The sequence below is a fragment of the Cibotium barometz genome, chromosome 1, assembly GCF_041138505.1.
Source record: "Cibotium barometz isolate CiBa-2024 chromosome 1, ASM4113850v1, whole genome shotgun sequence".
Lineage (NCBI taxonomy): Eukaryota > Viridiplantae > Streptophyta > Polypodiopsida > Cyatheales > Cibotiaceae > Cibotium > Cibotium barometz.
The window spans coordinates 20,028,785-20,051,735 of record NC_141046.1 but is presented as its reverse complement, the minus strand read 5'-3'; the positions used below and the strand labels follow the sequence as shown (position 1 = coordinate 20,051,735).

The 22,951-nt window shown below is 39.4% G+C and overlaps 1 protein-coding gene across 1 annotated transcript in view; it reads right to left on the bottom strand.

The window, feature by feature from the left end:
* Window positions 1–14,976: 14,976 nt before the first annotated feature.
* Window positions 14,977–22,951, bottom strand: part of LOC147641703 (uncharacterized) — a 46,243-nt gene continuing 38,268 nt past the window's right edge. The window contains exon 3 of the mRNA XM_086814229.1: window positions 14,977–16,023. Coding sequence (XP_086670355.1) covers window positions 15,717–16,023 — 307 coding nt within the window. The 3' untranslated portion in view covers window positions 14,977–15,716. The remainder of the gene's footprint in view (window positions 16,024–22,951) is intronic.

The following is a 22,951-nucleotide window of genomic DNA, read 5'->3' as shown; positions in this document are numbered from 1 at the left end:
GAGAGAGAGAGAGAGAGAGAGATCTTTCCCTTAAGCTAAAAGGAGTGATTTTTAGTTGGGTTTTTTGGAGTACATATCCCTCGCATTTTTTGTTGGTTTGTCTAAGCTTTGTTCTCTCTTCTTGAGATGATTGATGTAGTCTTTCTAACTCATTTATATGCTAAGTTTATGAGATCACAATGTCTTCTAACCCTTTAACAGATTGCTTGTACACACCAAGTATAGTTTCAGAGCCATGTGTGTGTGTGTGTGTGTGTGTGTGTTGATAATGGGAAATGGTAGCATGATTGTTCAATCTTGAGCAATATCCAAATAAGTCTCCTCTACCATCCCCAATGAATCAAACAATATCATGCAAAGTGTTGAATGACGAAGGCTTACCGATTGATGGGTCAAGAGGGTATAGACCTCCTTGAACCCACAAATCCACATGTTTCTTCCCTTCTGCACGTAGTCTTTGAGCTTCAGTCTCATCATATAGCACTTTATGAAATGAATACTTCTCCACGTGCACTGAGTTGATATGGTGTCTTTTCTTTGAGTGAGGGGGATCAACCCCTTGAGTCACCATAGCAGGGAGAGGAAAGAAGCACTATTGAACACAAAATGATGAAGATTCAAAGAGAAAGCAAGAGATGGCGGGGATGGAGAAAAAGACAGTAAAAAGAAAAGAGGAAAAAAATCACGTCATGCCCTATAGAAGAGAGAAGTATGTTATGAATTTAAATTTTTAGAAAAAGGTTATTTAAAAAACATTCAAAAGTGTACTAAAGTAGGTAATATGGCTGCCAAGTATAGGTGAATTAAAGACACTATAGAAATGTGATGGATGGCATATTAAAGACACTATCCTCCAAATATAGGTAAAAGGGACGCATTTAATATAGCTATTCGTCTCTACTATTTTTGTTAAATCAATTTGACTAAGAAAGTTAATCCAATCCTTACACTGCCCTTTTTTTTCATTTTTGGCCCTAATGTTGTAAAGGGCCTCTATTATTAGCTTTTATTATAGATAAATAAGATGGTGCAGGGTCTCTATTAGTAGCTTTTACTATAGATTAATGAGATGCAATTGTGGACATCATGCAATAGCTATGTGTAAGTTTCTAACTTATTTATTATATTAGGTTTAGGGGTGTTAGTGTAGTATTACAATAGGTTTAGGAGTATGGTACTACCATCATGCATGTAAAGAGAGCATCACGTTTACTATAAGCATATATGGGGGGGGGAATTAAAGCATGTGGCTTATAATAATAAGTAGAGATTGAGATAAAAAGAGAAGTCATTCACAATGGCAAGAATTAGAGTGTAAATAACTCACCTATAATGTGGTAAAAGCACCATGTTAATTATACAACTGGCACTGACATATCACATCATATACTGCAACAAATAATGGGTCACCACCTTTGTATTGACATGTGTGAGCTAGGAGCTATATGCTTTAATGTTGTTGTATATGGGGGTGAGAGCTAGGTGTGTAGTTAAAAATAGTAGTTAGGGCACATGGTCAAGGTAGAAAAGTTTTAGCTAGTTGGGCCAAATAATAGGTGCATGGGGTGATGATGCTCTCCTTGATTTTTTAAAAAAGAGAAGGTTTATACTATTTTCATGTTATCTCTTAAGGTACCCTCTAGGGAATGGAAAAAAATCACAGCATAGCGATACACCGAGGGAGGGAAAAAGTCTAGAATATTCCACAATTTGGAACTTTCATGAAGTTTGAAAGTGTATTTAATCCTTGAGCCATGAGTTAAAAAATGAGAGAGAGAGAGAGAGAGAGTTGAGATGTCAAAGCGTTATAGAAGTTTTTTTAAATCTTGGAACTAAGGGAAAACCTCTTAGCCTAGAAAATGAAAGTTTCTAAAATTTTGAATTTAGAATATTTTACGAACATAGGATGTGTGTTCATAGTCTACATAATGTAGCTGGTTATAGGAGGCAATTGGAGGCCAAATGTAAGCGATCGAAGCCTAATTTGTAGCAATAATCATTGCCATTTAAAAGCAATAAAGAGCATGATTAGGGGCCTATTTAGAAACATAAAACAAGCCATTAGAAGTGCCAATGGAACAACCATGTGTTTGTCTAACCTCGAATGAGGTAGTCTAAGGCTCTTAATAAGTGGTTACGTTTAGTAAGTGCCATGTATAGCAAACAGCTCAAACCTTAAACAAGGTCTTGTAAAAGTGAGTGAATGCCTACCACATGTAAGTGAAACCTACAAAAGAAGGCCTAGTGATTGAATACGGGCTTCTTGTGTGTAGGCAAAACCTCGAACGAGATATGACCTAAACGTCTACAGCTGGCACTCCATGTGGATTGCATATGGCCTAAACATATGCACATTTCTTACACATGTCAACTCTCCATTCGATCATATATGCCATGTTGGATGACCTCATTCATGGTATAATAACACACGTGGATTGGACCTCGATGTGTGGCATTGTCACCATATATGCACAACATTGTGGATGGTCATAGCATAAGGGAGATGAGTGCATGCATGAACGGTGGCATCAAGGTCCATATGAATGTTTAATCAGGAGACACTTGAAGCGTGTGTGGCATTAGATCTCATTTGAGGACCATGTTCATTCGGACTCTAAATACCTCATTTGAGGACCATGTTCATTCGGACTCTAAATACCTCATTTGAGGACCATGTTCATTCGGACTCTAAATACCTCATTCATGGTATAATAACACACGTGGATTGGACCTCGATGTGTGGCATTGTCACCATATATGCACAACATTGTGGATGGTCATAGCATAAGGGAGATGAGTGCATGCATGAACGGTGGCATCGAGGTCCATATGAATGTTTAATCAGGAGACACTTGAAGCGTGTGTGGCATTAGATCTCATTTGAGGACCATGTTCATTCGGACTCTAAATACCTCATTTGAGGTATCTTACTTTGTCAATATGATCACATGCAAAAGTGCCATGCTATTAGACCTCGATCAATGTTTTTGGGTTTTTAAACCTCAGTGAGTTGCCAAATGTCCAATTGTGATTGAGGTAATTACCTCATTCAAGGTCAGCTACTTGCCCATATAATCCCATTCTCTATATTTTGAGGTGTCCCCCAGTTTGTCCAAGTGGTTCAAATAGAGGCAACCTTAGCTTGCAACCACCCTAAAATGCATCCATTTACTAAGCTACTCGCATTCATTACCTATGCATGCCCCGCTCGAGCTCCCATCTAGTCCACCAAAAGAGTTTCAAATTGCTTATAAAATCCACCACCACTATATGCACCTAAAGAGAGGTCTTGCCTACAAATGGTGCTTATGAGTACTAGGATTTATTAAGATTGAGCCAAGAGACCATTAAGTAATATAATTTATTAAGATTGAGCAAAGGGATTAATACTATGCAATGTCTCTCTCTCTCTCTCTCTCTCTCTCTCTCTCTCTCTCTCTCTCTCTCTCTCTCTCTCTCTCTCTCTCCACCCAACCTAGGAAAAAATAGAACAGTAACTTTCACTAGGAACTTACTTGTTACTACCTGCACCGAGCTGAGCTTCGAAGTGCTACTCCTCTTCTCCACATTTGGTCTCACTCCTCTCCTCTACATGCTTCATCGGTGTGTCACTCACCTACTTCACTTCAATAGATGGTCACACTCTCGTTCTCACTCTCAAGTAAGAGGAACAATGCATAACCTAATAACATTCTCTCAATCTCTCAATATGTCACACACACACACACACACACACACACACGAGTTGAGGGTCTTTTCAATTATGCATAAGTGTATTCAATATAATAGTGAGAGTGCACTTATATACTAGGCCATCAAATTCACTATGGCCACCCAAAACAAATAAATTGAAGTCATAGTTTGGCCTTACATACAATGCATATTTGGTTAACATGCCTCCCTTCTTGATGTTGATCACACAGATGTCAATCACATCCTCGAGATCAAGTGGAAAATGTTAAGAGAAGTAGAGCACTTCGAGGTGACTATAACAATTTAGAGTTATGGCTTGATTGGTTCCTTATTTCTATGGAAGAGAGGGATGAGGGTGTTAGTAGTATGATGAAAAGAAGTTAGTGGAGTATTGCAAAATGTCCCCACTGTCCCCACAATGGTTACATTGGGTAGGCCTAAGATTTGTTAATTCATTGTCCAGTATCCACAATGGTTACACTCGATAGGTATGAAGACTTGTTGATCAACTGTCCACTGTCCACAATGGTTGTTACATTAGGTAGGTCTTAAGATTTATGATTCTTGATATTTGGGCATTTTTTAAATTTTAAATTTTATTTTTCTTTTCCTGGCCTTTTATGGCTTTTCTATCCTTCTTTAAGGACTTTTGTGTACTATAGACTAGAATGAAACATCTTAATCACCAATATCTAAAAATTGAATTGAATGGATTCTTATTAACTACTTGTTAACTTTGATTTAATGGCCTTTGGGATATCCATAACTTTGTGTAGCCATCAAAGTAGTATCCTTGGGAAACATTAGGGGAAATTTGGACTCAAATTAGGGCCCTTTAAGGATTTCTACACATTCTCTCTTTGCAAAAATGGGCTCATGTGGTGAAATTTTTGCAAATCAACTCAGAAGTGAACAGAGTTTGGACATTTGGAATCTACTCTTCGAGACCTTTCAATGATATATAGCATGATGGGCAATTTTGGATATTCAAGATGTCCCCAAATTTGGTGATGATGTGGCACGTACGAGCCCATTTTTACAGAGAGAGAATGTGTAGCAATGCTTAAAGGGCTCAATTTGAGTCTAAATTTTCCCTAATGTGAGCAAGTTCCTAGGCACCCACCACTGGTTGTAGGTAGTGGTATAATGTTGGGGTACTATTTGTGAATGGATGGGCTTAGCTAGGTTGCTCTTGGTAGGTCAAGAAAGGGGGTCTTGGTGGTAGAGGCCCTTGAGCTACAGATATTGTCAAGAGCAAGGTTAGCTTTATAGGGGTGTCAACTCACAGCTCTAAACTTCTTGGTAAGACTCTTGGGAGAATTCTTAAGAAGGGGTGTCAACCCATGGCTCTAGACTTCTTTGGTAAGGCTCATTGAGGTTCTCATGAGAATTCTTACTCATTTTGGAAAAGGATTTTTAGTGATGAGAATGGGTTTATTGGAGGTAAGTGTTTAGAAGCTTGCTCGACTTTATCACATAGGAGGAGAGTCACCTCCTTGGTTTCAAGCTTTAGTCTAGTTCTACATTCTTACCAATTGGTGATGTGGCATTAAGTGGCTTTAATCCACTCCACTCCTCCTTTGAGTGCAATTGCATCAATCACATGAAACTTACACTTCCTAGGATTATTGCCAAAATATAGATCTTTTGACCAAAAAATCTAACACTTTTTATTTGTGTTTTATTTCACTAAATATGGAAATGTAATACTTAATTGGTGTGTAAGTGTCGGTCGCGGACTAATGATTTCCACGCTCTCAGCAACATAATGTTGCGTGACCAACTCTTGGATGTATGTGGACTTGGCACTCTCGGGCGTGATATGTCCTCTTGGTGATTCCTTAGTGTTGTGAGGATTGTAGTAGGCTTACCAAGTGTTGACGTTGAGACCGTACATTTTGCTACAGAAAGGAGTGTTAGCCTCAGTTTCATTGTCATCTCTCCCCTTCCTAGAGCAAAATTATTTCCTTGCCCATGGGGAGCTGATTGTTATTGGCCATGTTGATTGTGCATTTAGCTTTGATCACCTAACATCCTCTAAGGATGGCTTCTTATTTCTTCTTTTTTTATTACATTGTAGGGACTACATGATAGAACTTACATGTGTTTGCATTTGGACATTGCTATTTACTATCCAAGCGAGGGAGGGCCTAGGGATACCCATGACATGAGGTTCTGGCTAGTTTTTAGACTAAATAGAGAGCTTGCCTTCTTTGCATGTTTTTTCCAGAAAAAAAATATAGCTACACTCCGATAGGTGGGGATTTTCCAGTGAGGATTCATCTCTCCACACTCAAGATGTTGTGAATAGCGCAACTAGGTAGTAGCTTTTATGAGTCCAAAAATTGAGTACCATAGGTTATAGTGAGATTGCTTTGAACAACACTCACCATGTTAATTGAAGTCATCAGTAAAAGATCATCTCGTGAGATGGAGGAAGATAAGTCTCACAACAAATTACACTCCTTATGTATCCAAGTTTTGTAGACATGTCATGAGGGAAGTAAAAGATCATATGTGAGCCACTCCCAAGCTTTAACTTCAATGATGATTTACTTTGTGCCAACCGTAGGCATCACATCTATGGTGACTAACAATCACATCTAATCCTCATTGAAGTTAAAGCTTGGGAGTGGCTCACATATGAAGTAGAGAGCTTTAACTTCAATGATGATTTACTTTGTGCCAACCGTAGGCATCACATCTATGGTGACTAACAATCACATCTAATCCTCATTGAAGTTAAAGCTTGGGAGTGGCTCACATATGAAGTAGAGAGCTCACCTTCTTTTTGCATGTTTTTTTCAAACAAAGAGTCTAACTACAATTCCATAGGTGGGGTGACGATTCATCTCTCCACACTCAAGACATTGTGAATGGCGTAACTATGAAGTACCTTTTATGAGTCCACAATTTGAGTACTATAGGTTTCTAGTGAGATTGCTTTGAACAACACTCACCAGGTTAATTGAAGTTGTAATATCTTTGGCCTTTTATGCATCAAGATACTTTGTGCCTACCTTACGCATCACATCTATGGTGACTCTACCAATCACATTTAATCCTCATTGAAGTTAAAGCTTGGGAGTGGTTCACATATGATCTTTTACTTCCCTCATGACATGTCTATAAAACTTGGATACATAAGCAGTGTAATTTATTGTGGGACTTATCTTCAAGACTCATCTTTCTCCATCTCACGAGATGAGTCTTCTAGATCTTAAGATTAACCTTGAGAATTCGACCATCCTTTCTTAATTACATGTGATCTATGGATCCATTGAGAATAAGTGTAGAGTCCCTCATGAAGGGTCGGCCAAGAATAACATCATAAGAATTCAGTGGCTCAAGAAAGTTTATCACAACACAAGTGTAATAATATGTGAATGCAAAGCCTTCTTGATTTTTTTGGTCACAAAGGATTCTCATTGGATTACTGATTGTACCATCTTATATTTTCATAATAAGGTTAGTACTTCCCATAGATTAAAAGGGTCTCAATAAGCTAACAACAATTAAGAATAAGTATCCTTTACTAAGGATACTTAGTAAAGGATACTTATTCATAGATTAAAAGGGTCTCAATAAGCTAACAATAATTAAGAATAAGTATCCTTTACTAAGGATGGAAGATGACCTTATAAATCGGCTTCATGGAGTGCAATACTTCACAAAGATTAATATGAGAACAAGTTATCATTCAAATTAGGATAGTTGGGAGTGATGTCTTTAAGACCGGTTTTAGGACACCAAATATGGGCACTGCTATGAGTTTTGGTGTCCTTTGGACTTACAAATGCACTAGCAACTTTCTAGTAGATGATGAATGATTTTTTTTTTGTCTATCTAGAAAAGTTTGTGATAGTATTTTTAGACAATATTCTTATGTATAGTAAGACCTTAAGAGGAACATGCTCAACATCTAAGAATTGTGTTAGATATTCTAAAAAAGGAAGTCATGTTTGCTAAAGAAAGAAAATGTGATTTCTTTAAGTAAGAGTTGATGTACCTAGGACATGTTATTCCTAATAACAGCATCTGTATTTTAAAAAATCATGAACGTGTTTGACCGTGTGGTCCATTATTAGGACCATCACCCAAGTCAAATATTTTTGGGAGTTATGAATTTATTTAAAGATTGTATTACCTATTTTGAGTCTTTCAAAAGGGGTGGAAAAAGGCAAATATAATAAGTACAAGCCTATGGAATGGATGAAGTAGTTGGACATATGTTTTAATAAGTTGAAACGTAAGGTTGCCTGCAAGCTCCTGTGCTCCAAATTGTTGATCCAAGTAAACCACAAAATGTGCTCCAAATTGTTGATCCAAGTAAAACTTTTGTGGGGTTGAAAAATGGATGCCAATGACTATGCTATTAAAGCATTGCTATTTTAGAAGAGAAGGCCAATTTGCTTTGATAAAGTGGAGGCATTATCTAGTATATGGATCTACTTTTACCAAGAAGACTCGCTCTCTCCAAGATGTCTACGCCTAATCAAGTGACCCTTGGAATTTGAACTGCATGCCCTCATGGATGAGGGCGTAGTCTCTCTGTGGAGGAGGCTCTTTCTGGCCCGCCGACTGCAACTCAATGGCATCAAGCAATGGATGCTCCAACATTCAACATCGGAATCACCTCATTCAACATTCAACATTCAACCACTCCTAGTCGGATGGTCCCATTATGTTTTTTTTTTTGGGTTATCTTATGTCTATAGTGCAAGTTATGTCTACACGTTATGTCTACACACTATGAGGTGGCACAATTTCTTGGCAAAACTCAATAGCTCTATCTTCCACAAAGGCCGAGTCTATCACTCGTATGTTGCTACATCCATTGCATCTCATGAAGACATATTATTTCAATGTCTTCTTCAAGATCTTAATATCATAAGATCAATCCCTTCTACACTTTACTCAGAAAAAACCAATAAGCAATCTTCTTGGCAAAGAGTCCTAAGCATTCTGCGTGTGCAAGGTTATCATGCAATTGTGGTGCCGCATGGGATATGAGTAGTGCGAGGGTACCGACTAAGGTGTCACACTGTATGAGTGTCACCGACGACGATTGAGGTGTCGAAAGGATTTTTGTTGGTGGGCGAGTATTTTTCATATGTGAACTCTATTATTTTTGGTTGGCCTTGAGCCAAATGATTATACATAATGCCCGCACTTGTGTGGTCATTTCTATTTTATTAGTGTATGCGATAGTGGCTTTCTAGTTTTATACACTGTGTGAACACGCTGCTCCAAGAAAAATCCAAATCTTTTATTTAAGCCAATTAACCATAGTGAATTGTGGAAACAAAATTGTAGCTTTACTTAAGCTTAAACAAAAGCTCATTTTATGCTTGGATTATTGCATGGAGGAGTGCTTTACTTAAACAAAATTGTAGCTTTACTTAAACCAAATTGTAGCTTTACTTAAGCTTAAACAAAAGCTCATTTTATGCTTGGATTATTGCATGGAGGAGTGCTTGCCAATGGTGCATTACAAAGCAAAATCAACGCTAGAAAAAGTTTAATGCTTAAATTATTAAATTAGCTATTGTGTTTATGAAGACAAGCTTGTGCAATAGTCTAAACCCTCAAAAGAGCTTCACCAATGGTGAATTCAAGCTGGATAGATTTAGTATTATTTCCAGTCGATGACGAAAAAAAGATCCAAGCGTTGACAGTTTCCATGTTTTGAGCTTTAAGCTCGAAAGCTTCTAAGCTAAAAGTTTTTTTAAAAAAAACAACAAAAATCTTTCAAGGCCTATGAAGGCTTTTTAACCCTTAAAAGCTTCTCAACCCCAAAAGTTTCTCTATCCTCAAAGGTTTACACATTTGCATTTGGGCTAACGGGAATTATCACTGAGAATAGCCCTACTGCCTTTGACTTCAGGATGCATGGTACCTAAGCTTCTGATACTACTTGATGGATTCTTGATGCTTAGGGATTATTTCTGCTGCCACACAATTGAACAAGTTTTTGACTTTATATAAATCGTGGGCGAAGTGATAATTATTATTATCTTGTTTGTCAACATTTTCTTTTCGTCTATCTGTAAATAAAATTTGTACTCCTTATTTATAGATCTACATAAACCTTCACCACATGAATCCTCAACCCCCAACTATTTAAGAGAAAATTCAAGCACCTCAACGTCAAATCTTGGTTGAAAAGGAGTTGAGAATGGAGTTAGAAGATAGACTATCCTGCAAGAAGAGATGTAGAGGAGACAATAGCAAAGAAACCTTAGATTCTGAAGGAGAATATATTCAAAAACTATGGAGTTAGAAGATAAGACTATCCCGCAAGAAGAGATGTAGAGGAGCTAATAGCAAAGAAACTTTAGATTATGAAGGAGAATATATTCAAAAAACTATGGAAGCAAACCTTAAAGCTCATGAGTCTAGAAAGGAGAAGAAAATTAGTCACACAAAGTCTTCTCATTTCAAAATTATGATGGTAAAAAGATGATAAGGTAGTACGCTCATGGTTAAGTCAACTTCATGATTATTTTTTTGGGGAATTTTTTTTTCTAAAGAGAGAGTGCACTGTAGTTGATAGTGCTGCATGGTGGTGGAATGCTATTAAGACGGGATGTCACAAACCCCGTACTTAGAAAGAGTTTCAAGGTAATAAAGAAAAATTTCTTGCCACCGCAATATAAAGCTAGAAGTCGATAATAATGGGATACCATTCGATAGCTAGAGAAGGAGACTCTACAGATGTATGTAGATAAGTTTTGGAGAACTCTTCTTCAACTTAAAGCCATAGAGAAATTGCATGAGAAAGATTTAAAAAAAATTATAGCTGGATTGAGACCTCATATTAGAGCTGAAGCAAATATGTTTCATCCTCATTCTTTGAGCTCTACTATTTCCCTAGCTCTTAATTGTGAAAGGAAGAATAGTGTACCAAAGGAAACTAGGACTACCCAAAATCCTCGATCCTCTAAATTTCAAAAGTATGTTCCTACTTCTAAATATTTTAACAAGTATCAAGGTTTGAAACATACTTTCAAACGGTTCAACAATAAGAAGAGCAATGATCCGAATACCAAGATTGAAGAGAACACTTTCAAGATGAATAAAGATGACAAAAAGCAGCAAATTAAATACTTCAAGTGCAACCAGGAAGACCACATTGCTTCTAATTATCTAGAGAGGAGACATACACCACAAGCTAAAGTCAACATGATAGACAAAGTGAGCAACACAAATGGTGACTATGTGCCCGAGCAAGAGGTTAACTTAGACTATGATAATTTTTTAGACTCTCACAAACCCAATGTACTATGCATATGCACTTAATATAGTAATCACACCATCCAAATACAAAATCAAATCTACCTTTAATAATCAAAAGTATAACTACACCAAAAAGTAAGAAATCTAAAATTGACAATATCACCTTATGAAAAGGAAAGAACTTTTTTAGCTGCACCACTACAAGGTATTGATGTAATTCTTGGTATGCCTTGAAGACACAAGTACAACCCACATATTGATTATCATATGCATACTTTGTGTTTTATACAGGAAGGAAAAATTTCGTAGCTTAATGGAATCAAGAAAGCGAAGAGTATTACATTCCTTAACCATCGCCAGGCTAAGAGATCATTGATGAAAAGATAGAAAACACTTTTAATCTATGTGAATGAGCTCATTGCTCTCATAAACAACTTCCAAAGTATCCTTCATAGAACTTTGATCTTTCCTAGTTCTCTGATTGCTTCCATGATGATTTACCCCCCTAGTCTACCTAGTTCTAGACTTAAAGATCACAAGATTGACATAATATATGGTCTACCTAGTTCTAGACTCGAAGATCATAGGATTAACATAATACATGGTAGCATTTCTTATTGCAGAGTACCCTATAGAGTGAACGAACTAGAGCAAACAGAAATTAAACGTCAAAACAGAAGATTTATTAGAGTGTAAACTGATCCGCCCTAGTAGCTCACCCTATGGTGCCACAGTTCTCTTAGTAGTAAAAAAGAAAAATGGAACATATCGAATATATATTAAATATAGGACTCTTAACAAAATCAAACTCAAGAATATATATATCCTATTCCTCGTGTAGATGACCTGGTAGGACAAATTTAGAGGAGCAAAAGAATCTAGTAATATTGACCTTAAATCAAGATATCATTAGGTAAGGATGCGTAAGAAAGATGTGTATAAAACTACTTTTAGAATTCAACCAGGCCATTATGAGTTTTTAGTGATGCCTATCAATCTTACTAATGCTCTATCCACATTTAATCGTATGATGAATCACGTCTTTCTTAAATATCAAAACTTTGTGGTAGTGTTCTTTAAAGATATTCTTGTACTCAATGATGGTATTAGCGAATATAAGAAACATCTAAATACGGTATTTAATCTTTTGAAGGAAAATAAACTTTATCCCATTTTCCAAAAAGTTCCTTCTTTTAGACAAAGATTGAATACTTAGGCTAGAGGGTATTCGGGTGAACCCTAAGAAGATTGAGACCATAGTAACTTGGCCTGGACCTAAAGAAATTCATGAGCTTTGATCATTTCTTGGTTTATGTAGTTACTATAGAAGGTTTGTGAAATTTTTGCATATCTTGCTCACCATTTAACTTTTCTTCTTAAGAAAGTGAACAAGTATGAATGGATGTGGAAACAAGAAAAATCTTTCAATGCTTTAAAAGAAGCACTCACCAATGTACCAGTATTACAACTTTCAAATTTTGCTAGACCTTTGTTTATGGTTGTTACTGACGCTAGTGGTTCAGCCATAGGAGCTGTTTCAATGCAAGATGCAAGATGGGCATCCCATAGTTTTTTGTTGAGAGTAGAAAACTTAGACCCCCAGAGGCTAAGTATCGTAGTTCTAATAATAAGGAATTGGTTGATGTGGTACATGCATTAAAAACTTGAAAACATTATCTAATGGGATTAGGCATAGGAACTATTTTAATGCAAGATGGGCATCCCATAGCTATTAAGAGCAGAAAACTTAGACTCTCAGAGGCTAAGTATAGCACTTATAATAAAGAATTGACTATTGTGATACATGCATTGAAAATTTGAAAACATTATCTAATGGGTCCCAAATTTATCATATGATTGCAGAGAATGAGATGTGCTTTCTTAACCTCTCATATCAAATTAACACATTAAATGGGCTGCTTTTATCTAAAGTTTATAGCCTACTATCCTCTACCAGCCTGGCAAAGAGAATGTGGTTTGCCAATGCACTTAGTCATAGGCCCAGTATTCAAAATATTACTGCATTGAAAAACTCATCTTTTGACTCTATGAGAGACTCTTATGACCAAGACCTAGACTTTGTAGGACATCTGGACAAAATGAGAAATAATGGTTGGATTCCACACTCAAAATATTCTTATCATGATGGATATGTTTTTTCCCAAAAGAGATTACACATAACACAACTTTTAGACAATCTATTGTGGAAGAGTTACACTAACCCTCTTATGCTGGACAGAGTATCTTCTACACGACATACTTAGTTCAGGATTTTTATCAGATGATGAAAAGAGATGTAGCCAAATTTATAGCTGTGTGTATTGTTTGTCAAAAAATTAAAAGCTATAAGGAAAAAACTCAAGAATTACTTGTGCCAGTGCCCATTTATAATGAACCATGGGAGAAAATTTCTATAGATTTTATTACAGCTTTCCCTCTTACAGCTAATCAAAATGATATGATATGGAGCAAATCAAAAGCTATAAGAAAAAAACTCAAGAATCAATTATGCCACTACCCATTCCTAATGAACCATAGAAGCAAATTTCTATGGATTTTATTACAAGTTTTTCTCTTACAGCTAATCACAATGATGTAATATGGACCATTGTTGGTAGATTTAGTAAACAAGCACATTTCATTGCATGTAAAAAGACACTCATACTGCTAAACAAGCAACACATCTATTTTTAAAAGTATCTATTTGTCTATCATGGTTTACGAAGGATTATTGTTTCAAATAGAGATTCTAAATTTTATAGTGATTTTTAAACTACCTTGTTCAATAATTTATAAATAAAATTAGATTTCTCTAGTTCTTTTTACCCTCAATCTAATGGCCAAACCGAAGTAACCAATAGCATAAGCTTAGATCTTCTTAGAGCTTATATTTATCATAGCCTAGCAATGAAATAAATATTTACATTTTCTTCAATTTACCTATTCAACTACTAAAAAGGCACCATTTGAGATAGTGTATGTTAAAACCTTACCTACGCATATGACTTGTCTTTCACATACTATTGAAGCTACTAATACATTCACAAAAGACTTTCAGACTATTCATGAATAAGTAAAAGAAGCCATTAGAAAATCTCAAGAAAAATATGTCAAGCAAGCAAACAAAAAGAGGAAACCAATGACCTTCTTTTGAGAATAGAGAAAAGAAGGCTCAAAAGCGTAGAAAAGAATCCTATTGTCAAATTGGCATCCTTTCCAAGTGATAAGATCAATGACTTGGCCTATAGACTATAACTATGGAGAATTCATAATTCTTTTCATATCAGTTTGTTACTGCATTTAGAAGAGTAATTTTTTACTTCTCTTGTTTATGAAGAACCTCCACAATTAGTTGGTGATGAGAACAATTAGAGCTAGACAAAATTGTAGATCATGGACACACTACCACACGTACATGTAACACATACACTAGATACCTTTTGACTTTTGAAAACCATCCAAGAGAAGTGCTAGATGGATGCATGAGCGGTTTTTTCACACTTGTCCTTACATTATGCACTCATATGAGCAAACATGCAACTCAGGATAGCTGCCAACCCAAGCAAGAGGAACGTTAGCAGTAGATGCCCTCTATAATTAGGGATGCCTAAGAAGCCATTGTGTCATGCTAACTTATTGGTATTGTGAGTGATTTCACTAATTAAAAAATCCAATGTGTCAGTGTTATTGACAGATGCTTAGAGGGGCCAAACTAGTGACAATGTATTGCAGGTGATACTTTTCTAACATGCCTCCACTCTTGTTGATGAGGATAATGATTAATAACACAAAGGTGAGTAAACATTACATGATGCTAGTACACATAAAGAGAATACTTGTGGTTATGCTAAGAATATGAAATTCTAAGATGCAAGTACCCACTATTGCACTTGCTGGTAGAAAAAAAGCACCCAAATTTGATATATATCCAATCGTACTGATCTATATTGTTATACATGTATTTGATGATAAATGGCAAAGTATTTTTAATTTAGTCAACTACAACAAGAGATTGAATTTGAGGTTCACTATCCATGACAGTTATGAACATGTAATTTCCTTTTCAAAAAAGCTGGAGTAACGTGTGTTAGTTATAATGAAACCCCGGCTTTTTCAAGCATCGGAAATCAATACAAGGACGGTGGGAAATATCATGCCGTGTTAAAAAGCAATCTTTTCCTAAGAAACACCTCTAGGAGAGGTAAAGGCTTACTGGAATCTGCCGCTGTGGAAGGCTACACATGTCGAACTCATGATTACACAAGATTCTGATTGACCAGATCTATACACAATACCAGTAACTTGCCATTTAAACAAGCACATTGAAGGTACCATTAACTGAGTAAAAGAACGTATGAAGCCTTTCTCATGAAGACCTAGCAGATTTTTCATAACCATCCGTGTAAAAGTACCTGTGAAGGTGCACAGCTTTTTTTATGAAAGACATGCTGTTGGTAGACACCAAACATGCATAGATGCGCAGCTTTCTGGGATGAAACTATATAAACTCAAGCACCTTGCAATTGTGGTAAGAAAAGAATTCTCACATTGCCACCATCACTGCAAAAGTGTGTGCAGGAACACAGCTTTCCATGACCAGAATTTAAGATGGACCTTCAACATGAAAAACACACCATTAGCCAGAGACCATTCTTCCAACAGATGGGTGCAAATGCCCAGATTTTTGTGACAGAAACCCATTGTGGACCGTCGTCGCATACAATGAACTGTTCATTGAATGAGCAGATTTCACAATGTGTAGAGTCCATAGCAACATGTCAAGGCTACACCTGTACAGACGGTTCTTGCTGAGGTGCTGAACTGGGAACACCACCATCTTTGACGAAAACTGTGCTGGTCACATGCTTCACAGTGGCATCTCTAGCAGCTCGTCGTTTGCTTTGTATAAGACGCACATACTCTGCGATCACAAGATGTAGTTTTGGCCCTGGCTTGGGAGTGGTTGCAGCAACATTGGTGTTAGCTTTCCTCGCGCCCCGTGAAGACTGCTTTTGTATGTGAGCTGCGCAATATGAGGGCACTAATGACCTCAGCACTGGCTTCCCACATGTGACTGACCCAGTCTGACCACTGAAAGTTGTGCAGTTTTAGCTCTCACTATTGCATCACTTTTGGTCTCATAGACCCACTGGTTTTTTTGAAGACATTTAATATAACTTTCTCTCTCTCTCTCTCTCTCTCTCTCATACACACACACACACACGTGCATGAGTGCACCCTTTTGCAAATATGTGAAGCCAAACACAATGCATAGAGCCCATTTTTTAGGAATTTCAGAATCAAAGACTAGTTGCAGGATAGGAAGCAATATATACCTAGATTAATCCAGGAACATGTCCACATTCACCTTTTAGGTACGCGCATGTTATATACTCATGGTAGTCAACCCACAAGACTATATAACTATCAACTCCATTATGCATAGTATGGACTAGATACTATGACATCCCCACTAACGTCATTAGTGCCCAATAGTGGGTGTAGGACTTTGTATCAAGATATGCTCTCACACACGCACTCCACACACACACACACACACACACACACATAAGAGCATATATTCACACAAAGCTCTTCGTACTGAGTTTCTGTCAAACCTCTAGAGATGCGGGGCAGACTCAGGATAGGAAGCAATGTTGATGCTTTGGAACAGCCAACAATGAGCATGATGCCCTTGCATGTACAAGATATAACAGTCTAATTTGGAAGAAAAAAAAGGCTAAGTGTAGTCCAAAAAGTGAAAAAGCTTCAGGCTGTACAAGGGCCAACTACATAAGTTGTGGGTCTGTAAGTAATGATTTAACAATCAAGAAAACTAATCTATATCAAAAAGGGGGGAGAGAGAGAGAGAGAGAGAGAGAGAGAGAGACTTGTAGTGGTTACCTCGCATGGCCATTTAGATGGAAGCATCTTTGGCTCAATCCATGTCCTATGTGTTAGTACTTTCATCCCCAGTTTCTGCCCTTTATGGTGCCCATTTGGTCCCCTTTTGTATGGCCCTTGCTTGTGGGCTGGCCACCCCTTTTTTACTATTTTTCTGGGATTTTTCCCAACCATTCTAGCATTTTTCCAGTCGGCCATGTCCAACAGCTCCAGTCGGCCTGTTTATGAGCTCCAGTCGGCCAGCACTTTCCCACTATAAATAGTGGGTGCTGGCCTCTCATTTCTCATTCAGTATTGTACATATTTGCTCCCTCACTTATGAGACTAACACTGTCTCTTGCTTGGGACTGTTTTGGTTCAGTATATTCAGCATAGTTTGCTCCATATCTCTCTCTCTCTTGCACTCTCTGTTCAGCACATTCTAGTGCCACTCTGCTTCCGCTCTGTGCACTCTTTCAAGGTATCATCGCTCCCGGTTTAGCAACCTTTCTGCTGCCCCAGATTCAGCCCTGTTTTCAACAACTTCTCCGCGTTTTTTCTTCTAGATCCATAGCTTTTGCTGCTGCGTTTTCTGAACAGCACTCTGTTGGTCGTTTTTTCTTCAGATTGGCTTCACCGATTCAGCCGTCTGGCTCTTGTTGATCAGCGTTTCATTGCCCACTTGGAGATTGGACTGCAGGCGGCCTGTTTTCTACAGGACAGCACTTGTTCACTTCTGCGTTTTCCTCTCCAGTGGTCCTTTCCCTTTGCAGAGGGGGCTTGTGGTGTTGCAGGCTTTGGTGGCACTCTTGGTACCTGTGGAGGACACTTTTTTCTTCAGAGTTTGTGCATTTCTTGAGATTGAGCCCAAGCTTTTGTGATGGCTGCTCCCACTTCTCTTTGTATGTTTGCTGAGTCTGCCAAGTTGGATGGTTCCAACTGCACCCTATGGAAGGTGAAGGTAAAATCGGCCTTGCGTGGCGTGGATCTCTGGGATTGGCTTGTTACACCGGCCAATGCCACCCCTCCCACCCTTGCTTCCGGTGGTGTGACTCGGGCACAGATTGATATTTGGCAGTCGAATGATCGACATGTTTTCTCCTTCCTGATGTTGAACTGTCAGGATGCTGTTCTCTCTCATGTGCGTACAGCAGATGCTGCACATGAAGTTTGGAAGGCTTTTGCAGATCTCTCTGAGATTAAGTCTCCGGGTCGGATTTTGGCATTTGGAAAAGCAGCTTATGAACTTATCAGTTTCTGCGTTTCCATCTTTATCTGCTTTCATCTCGAAGATGAAAGATCTCCGGGACGAGCTTGCTATTTGTGGCAAGGACATCTCCACAGAGGATATGGCTATTCGGTTGCTCTCCAAACTTCCAGAGAGGTTTGATGCATACTTTCAATCTCTGGTTTCTTCTCCTCGTCCTGTTCCAGTTACTTGGGAGGAAGTTCTCCCCTCAATTATGCAGATAGAGTCTCGCTTTGAGGAGCGGACTGGCACCTCTGGTGGCCCTGATGGAGCTTTGGCAGCACGAGATAAAGAGAAGACTCAACAAAAGAAAGGTAAAGGGGGTTCTGACAAGAACTCCAAGGATTCCGATAAGGATAAAGACAACAAATCTTCAAGGAATAAGGACATTGAATGTCATTATTGTGGCAAGAAGGGTCACAAGTCACCCCAATGTCACAAGAAGAAGTGTGATGAAGCAGCAAAGAACTCTTCCTCAACGGCGGTGTCTCAACCCAAGAAGGATGATGGAATTCTTCTCTTAGCAGGTACTCGGCGTATACTTGCTCTTGTGACTTCTCAGTCACGGTCTTGGATTGTTGATAGCGGTGCTACTGCTCATATGACACCCCATCGAGATTAGTTCGAGGACTTCACTGCCAGATCAGGCGAGATCACTCTGGGTGATTCTTCTTCTGTGCCAGTGCATGGTCATGGCACTATCCCCATCTTCTGTTTTGACGAGGACAAGAGGTACTTCTCTGACGTTCTGTATATTCCAGATTTGGCTTTTAACCTTTTGTCAGTGAGTGCTCTTACTCAGGGTGCGGAGGTGATCTTTTCTCGTTATGAGATTACCATTCGTGATAAGGCGACTGGTAGCATCTTGGCTCAGGGAGTCCAAGATAGTAGCCTCTACAAATTAACCGCTCTGCTTTCTTCTGGTGCTTCTTCTGCTCTTTGGCATGCTCGGTTTGGCCGTTTGAGCTATCAGCTTCTACAGCGAGCTTCAAAGGATGGGTTGGTTGATGGATTACCGACCATCAAGGCTCCGTCTTTTGCTTGTTCCTCTTGTTTACAAGGGAAGCAACACCGAGCCGCCTTTCCGAAGGAGGCGACACACAGATTTTCGACATCACTTGCTCTCATTTATGCAGACTTATGTGGTCCTATGAGTACTGCGTCTTTGAGTAAGGCGTTGTACATGCTCGTGATGGTGGATGATTTTATCACATATACTTGGGTTTTCTTTCTGAAGACCAAGGATGAGACTTTTCATCACTTATGTGATTGGAAAGCTGAGGTGGAAAAAGAGACCAGTCACTCGGTCAAGGCTCTCAGGACCGATGGAGGGGGTGAGTTCATATCCCAAGAATTTCAGCAATATTGCAAGACACATGGCATTCGGAGACAGCTTACTACAGCATATACTCCATCACAGAATGGAGTGCCGAGAGGAAGAACAGGACCATTATGGAGATGGCCCATGCTATGCTTGAGCATTCTTCATTACCTCGACGTTTCTGGGTTGAGGCGGCTTCCACTGCTGTCTACATTCAAAATAGGTCTCCTACTGCTGCTCTTCCCGACAAAACTCCATATGAGGCTTTCCATGGTGAGAAGCCCTCCGTTGTTCATTTCCGGATATTTGGATGTACGGCGTATGTTCATGTGCCTAAGGAGCACCGCTCCAAGTTGGACTCGAAGTCTCAGCGCATGACTTTTCTCGGATACAGCACTGTGTCCAAGGCATATCGTCTTTATGATCCTAAGCCGATAAAGTTGTGAGCCGTGATGTGGTGTTCGACGAGACTCCTACATCTTCAGAGGGGGGTGGTGAGCTTCTTCTTCCGGCACCTCCTCCTCCTCCTCTTCCTCCTCCTTCTCCTCCTCCTCCTCCCGTTGTTATTGTTACACCTCCAGCGGAGGATTCTCAGTCAGATGATGATGACCCTGCTCCTCCTCCGGCGAGTTTGAGCAGATCTGTACCTGGTTGGTATTATCAGACAGTTCGTGACTCTGGGTTACGTGAGCTTCCTTCTGCTCCTCCACCTGGTTCTCTCCGGCGTTCTTCCAGAGTTACAGGGAAACAAATTCATGAGGGCAACATGTTTGTTAAGTATGCTCTTATGTCTACAATCATTAATGGTCCTTCTGATCCCACTTCTGTAGACGAGACTCTTTCACACGAGTCTTGGCGTCATGCTATGCAAACAGAGCTGGATGCTATCGAACGGAATGGCACTTGGATTTTGGTGCCTCGGCCTCTGCAGCGTAAGGTGATTGGTGTGCGTTGGATTTTCAAATCAAAGTTCCGAGCTGAGAGCAACTTGGACAAGCACAAGGCGAGGTTGGTTGCCAAGGGTTATGCTCAGTGCCCTGGTGTCGACTTCGATGAGACCTTCGCCCCGACGGCCCAGATACCATTCTTGCACTTGCAGGACATCATAGATGGCCCGTTTTCCAGATTGACGTCAAGTCGGCTTTCTTGAATGGAGAGCTTACACATGAGGTTTATATTGATCAGCCGCCAGGATTTGTTGTTCCAGGCAAACAAGATCATGTGTACCGGCTGAAGAAGGCTTTATATGGTCTAAAGCAAGCTCTGCGGGCTTGGTACCAGCGGATTGATGAGTTCTTTCAGAAGCTCGGCCTACGCCGTTCTCATGCAGATTCAAACCTTTATATCCTCCTTGAGAGGAGGTTGATTGTTATCATTGTGGTCTATGTTGATGACCTCGAGGTTGATTGTTATCATTGTGGTCTATGTTGATGACCTCATCTTTACAGGTTCTTATTCTGTGCGGATCCATTCTGTTATGGATGCTTTGGAGACAGAGTTTGAGATGACGGATCTTGGCCTCTTGGATTATTTTATTGGCTTTGAGATTTGGCAGACCTCGAAGGGCATTTTCTTCTCTCAGCAGAAGTACACTCGGGAGATTCTTGCGACAGATTTCAGATGACTGGGTGCAAACTAGTATCTTCTCCTATGGATATTGGTGAGAAGCTTTCTTCACTTGATGCTTCTCCAGGGACTGATCAGGGACAGTATCACGTTCTCGTCGGTTATTTGGTATGGTTGACCTACTCCCGAATGGACATATGCTTCGCAGTCAGTTTATTGAGTTCCTTCTCATCCAAACCCCGTCAATAGCATTGGCGGTGTGCTCTCAGAGTTCTTCGGTACTTGCGTGGCACTCTGGATTTTGGCATCTTTTATGGCCAAGGACGCACTCTTGTTGAGTTCCTTCTCATCCAAACCCCGTCAACAGCATTGGCGGTGTGCTCTCAGAGTTCTTCGGTACTTGCGAGGCACTCTGGATTTTGGCATCTTTTATGGCCAAGGACGCACTCTTGTTGGATGATCTGACTCAGACTGGGCTAGAGATCCAGATACTCGGCGTTCGACCACTGGTTGTGTTTTTTCACTTGGGTCTGGAGCCATTTCTTGGAGCAGTAAAAAGCAGCCTACTGTGGCGCTTTCCTCTACCGAGGCGGAGTACCGTGCAGTTTGTTATGCTGCATGGGCTAATGCAGAAATTGCAAATGGGCATCACTTGATTTCTGTATTCATTTTGGGGGAACCTTCAAGCATACTAGGGTTAACCTAACAAATGATTCATTTGTTGCAGGTCAGTATTGATGAGAGTTTGAAGCCTAAGCTGCCCAGATTTGATCCCAAAACTAGAAGATGGTACCTTAAAGAGAAGCAAATTGATGATACTTTTGTTGCCTTTATAGAAAACCAAATGAGGACCTGACCTACAATCAAGATTTGGTCCAAAAAAGGGAACATTTTGAAAAAGCAAGCCCCTAGAGAGTGCACCACTGAGGCTATGATGGAAGCTTGTATCCAATTGGGTACCAAATTTCTTGGAAGCAATCCAGCTTTCTTTTGGAGTATGATAAATGGAATTTGCTATGTAATGATAATCTGCTGAATGAAGTGTGGAAAGTAGTGGGTGTGTGCAGTTTGTAGTCTTAACTCAGGTTGCTATTTTGGTTGGTGATAAAGATTGAGTTGTATATTTAGTTTTGAGATAATATATATATTTAATATTGGTCCCCAAAAAAAAAAAGATTAAAGGTACAGCACGAGGGAGACCCGTGAGCATTGGTATGTACAAATCAGAGCTGAAAAGAGAGAAAATGATGAAGAGGACTGAGGCACCTACTATATAGGGCCTCCAGAGCTGGTCGGTTAGGTCCTACAAGCCGACTAGCACAAAAGGCTATAAAAGGCTCCCAAAAAATTGGACAAAAAATAGCAGAAAAAATGCAATGCAGGGCCTTATAAATGGGCAGATACAAGCATGTAGGGAGTCCATCTAGGGATATGCAATATTTCCAACACCTCCTCTTTAGCGCTAGATGGACGGACCAACGCCGGCACACTGAAGTAAGACCTCCAAAGAAGCTCGAGGGAGCGGTTTGGTGAAGAGATCTGCAAGGTTGTCCTTGGTACAACAATACACTAAGCGAAGAAGACCAAGTTCGATCCAGTCTCAAACAAAATGATAATGCACTTCGATATGTTTGGATCGACCACGAATCACCGGGTTTTGTGCAAAAGCAATAGCACTCTAGGAGTCCAAGAAAATTGTGAGAGGAGAATCCTGTGCATAGCATAAATGTTCTAGAATCTGATGAATCCACAAAGCTTCAGTTGTAACGCACGGAAGCTCTAGGAGTCTTCTTTCAGCCCTAAACACTCTTGGCAACATGTTGATGCAAACGCAGATATAGAGAGAGAGTAGAGAGAGAGATATGCTGGAAAATCAGTATATTGCTATAGTACAAAAAGGTACTCTTACACACAGCCCTAGGCTGCCTTGAATAAAAGGTGAATAACACCCAAAACTGTCCCCCTATGGGACTCCTACTGACCCAAACCCCTAGAGGGTT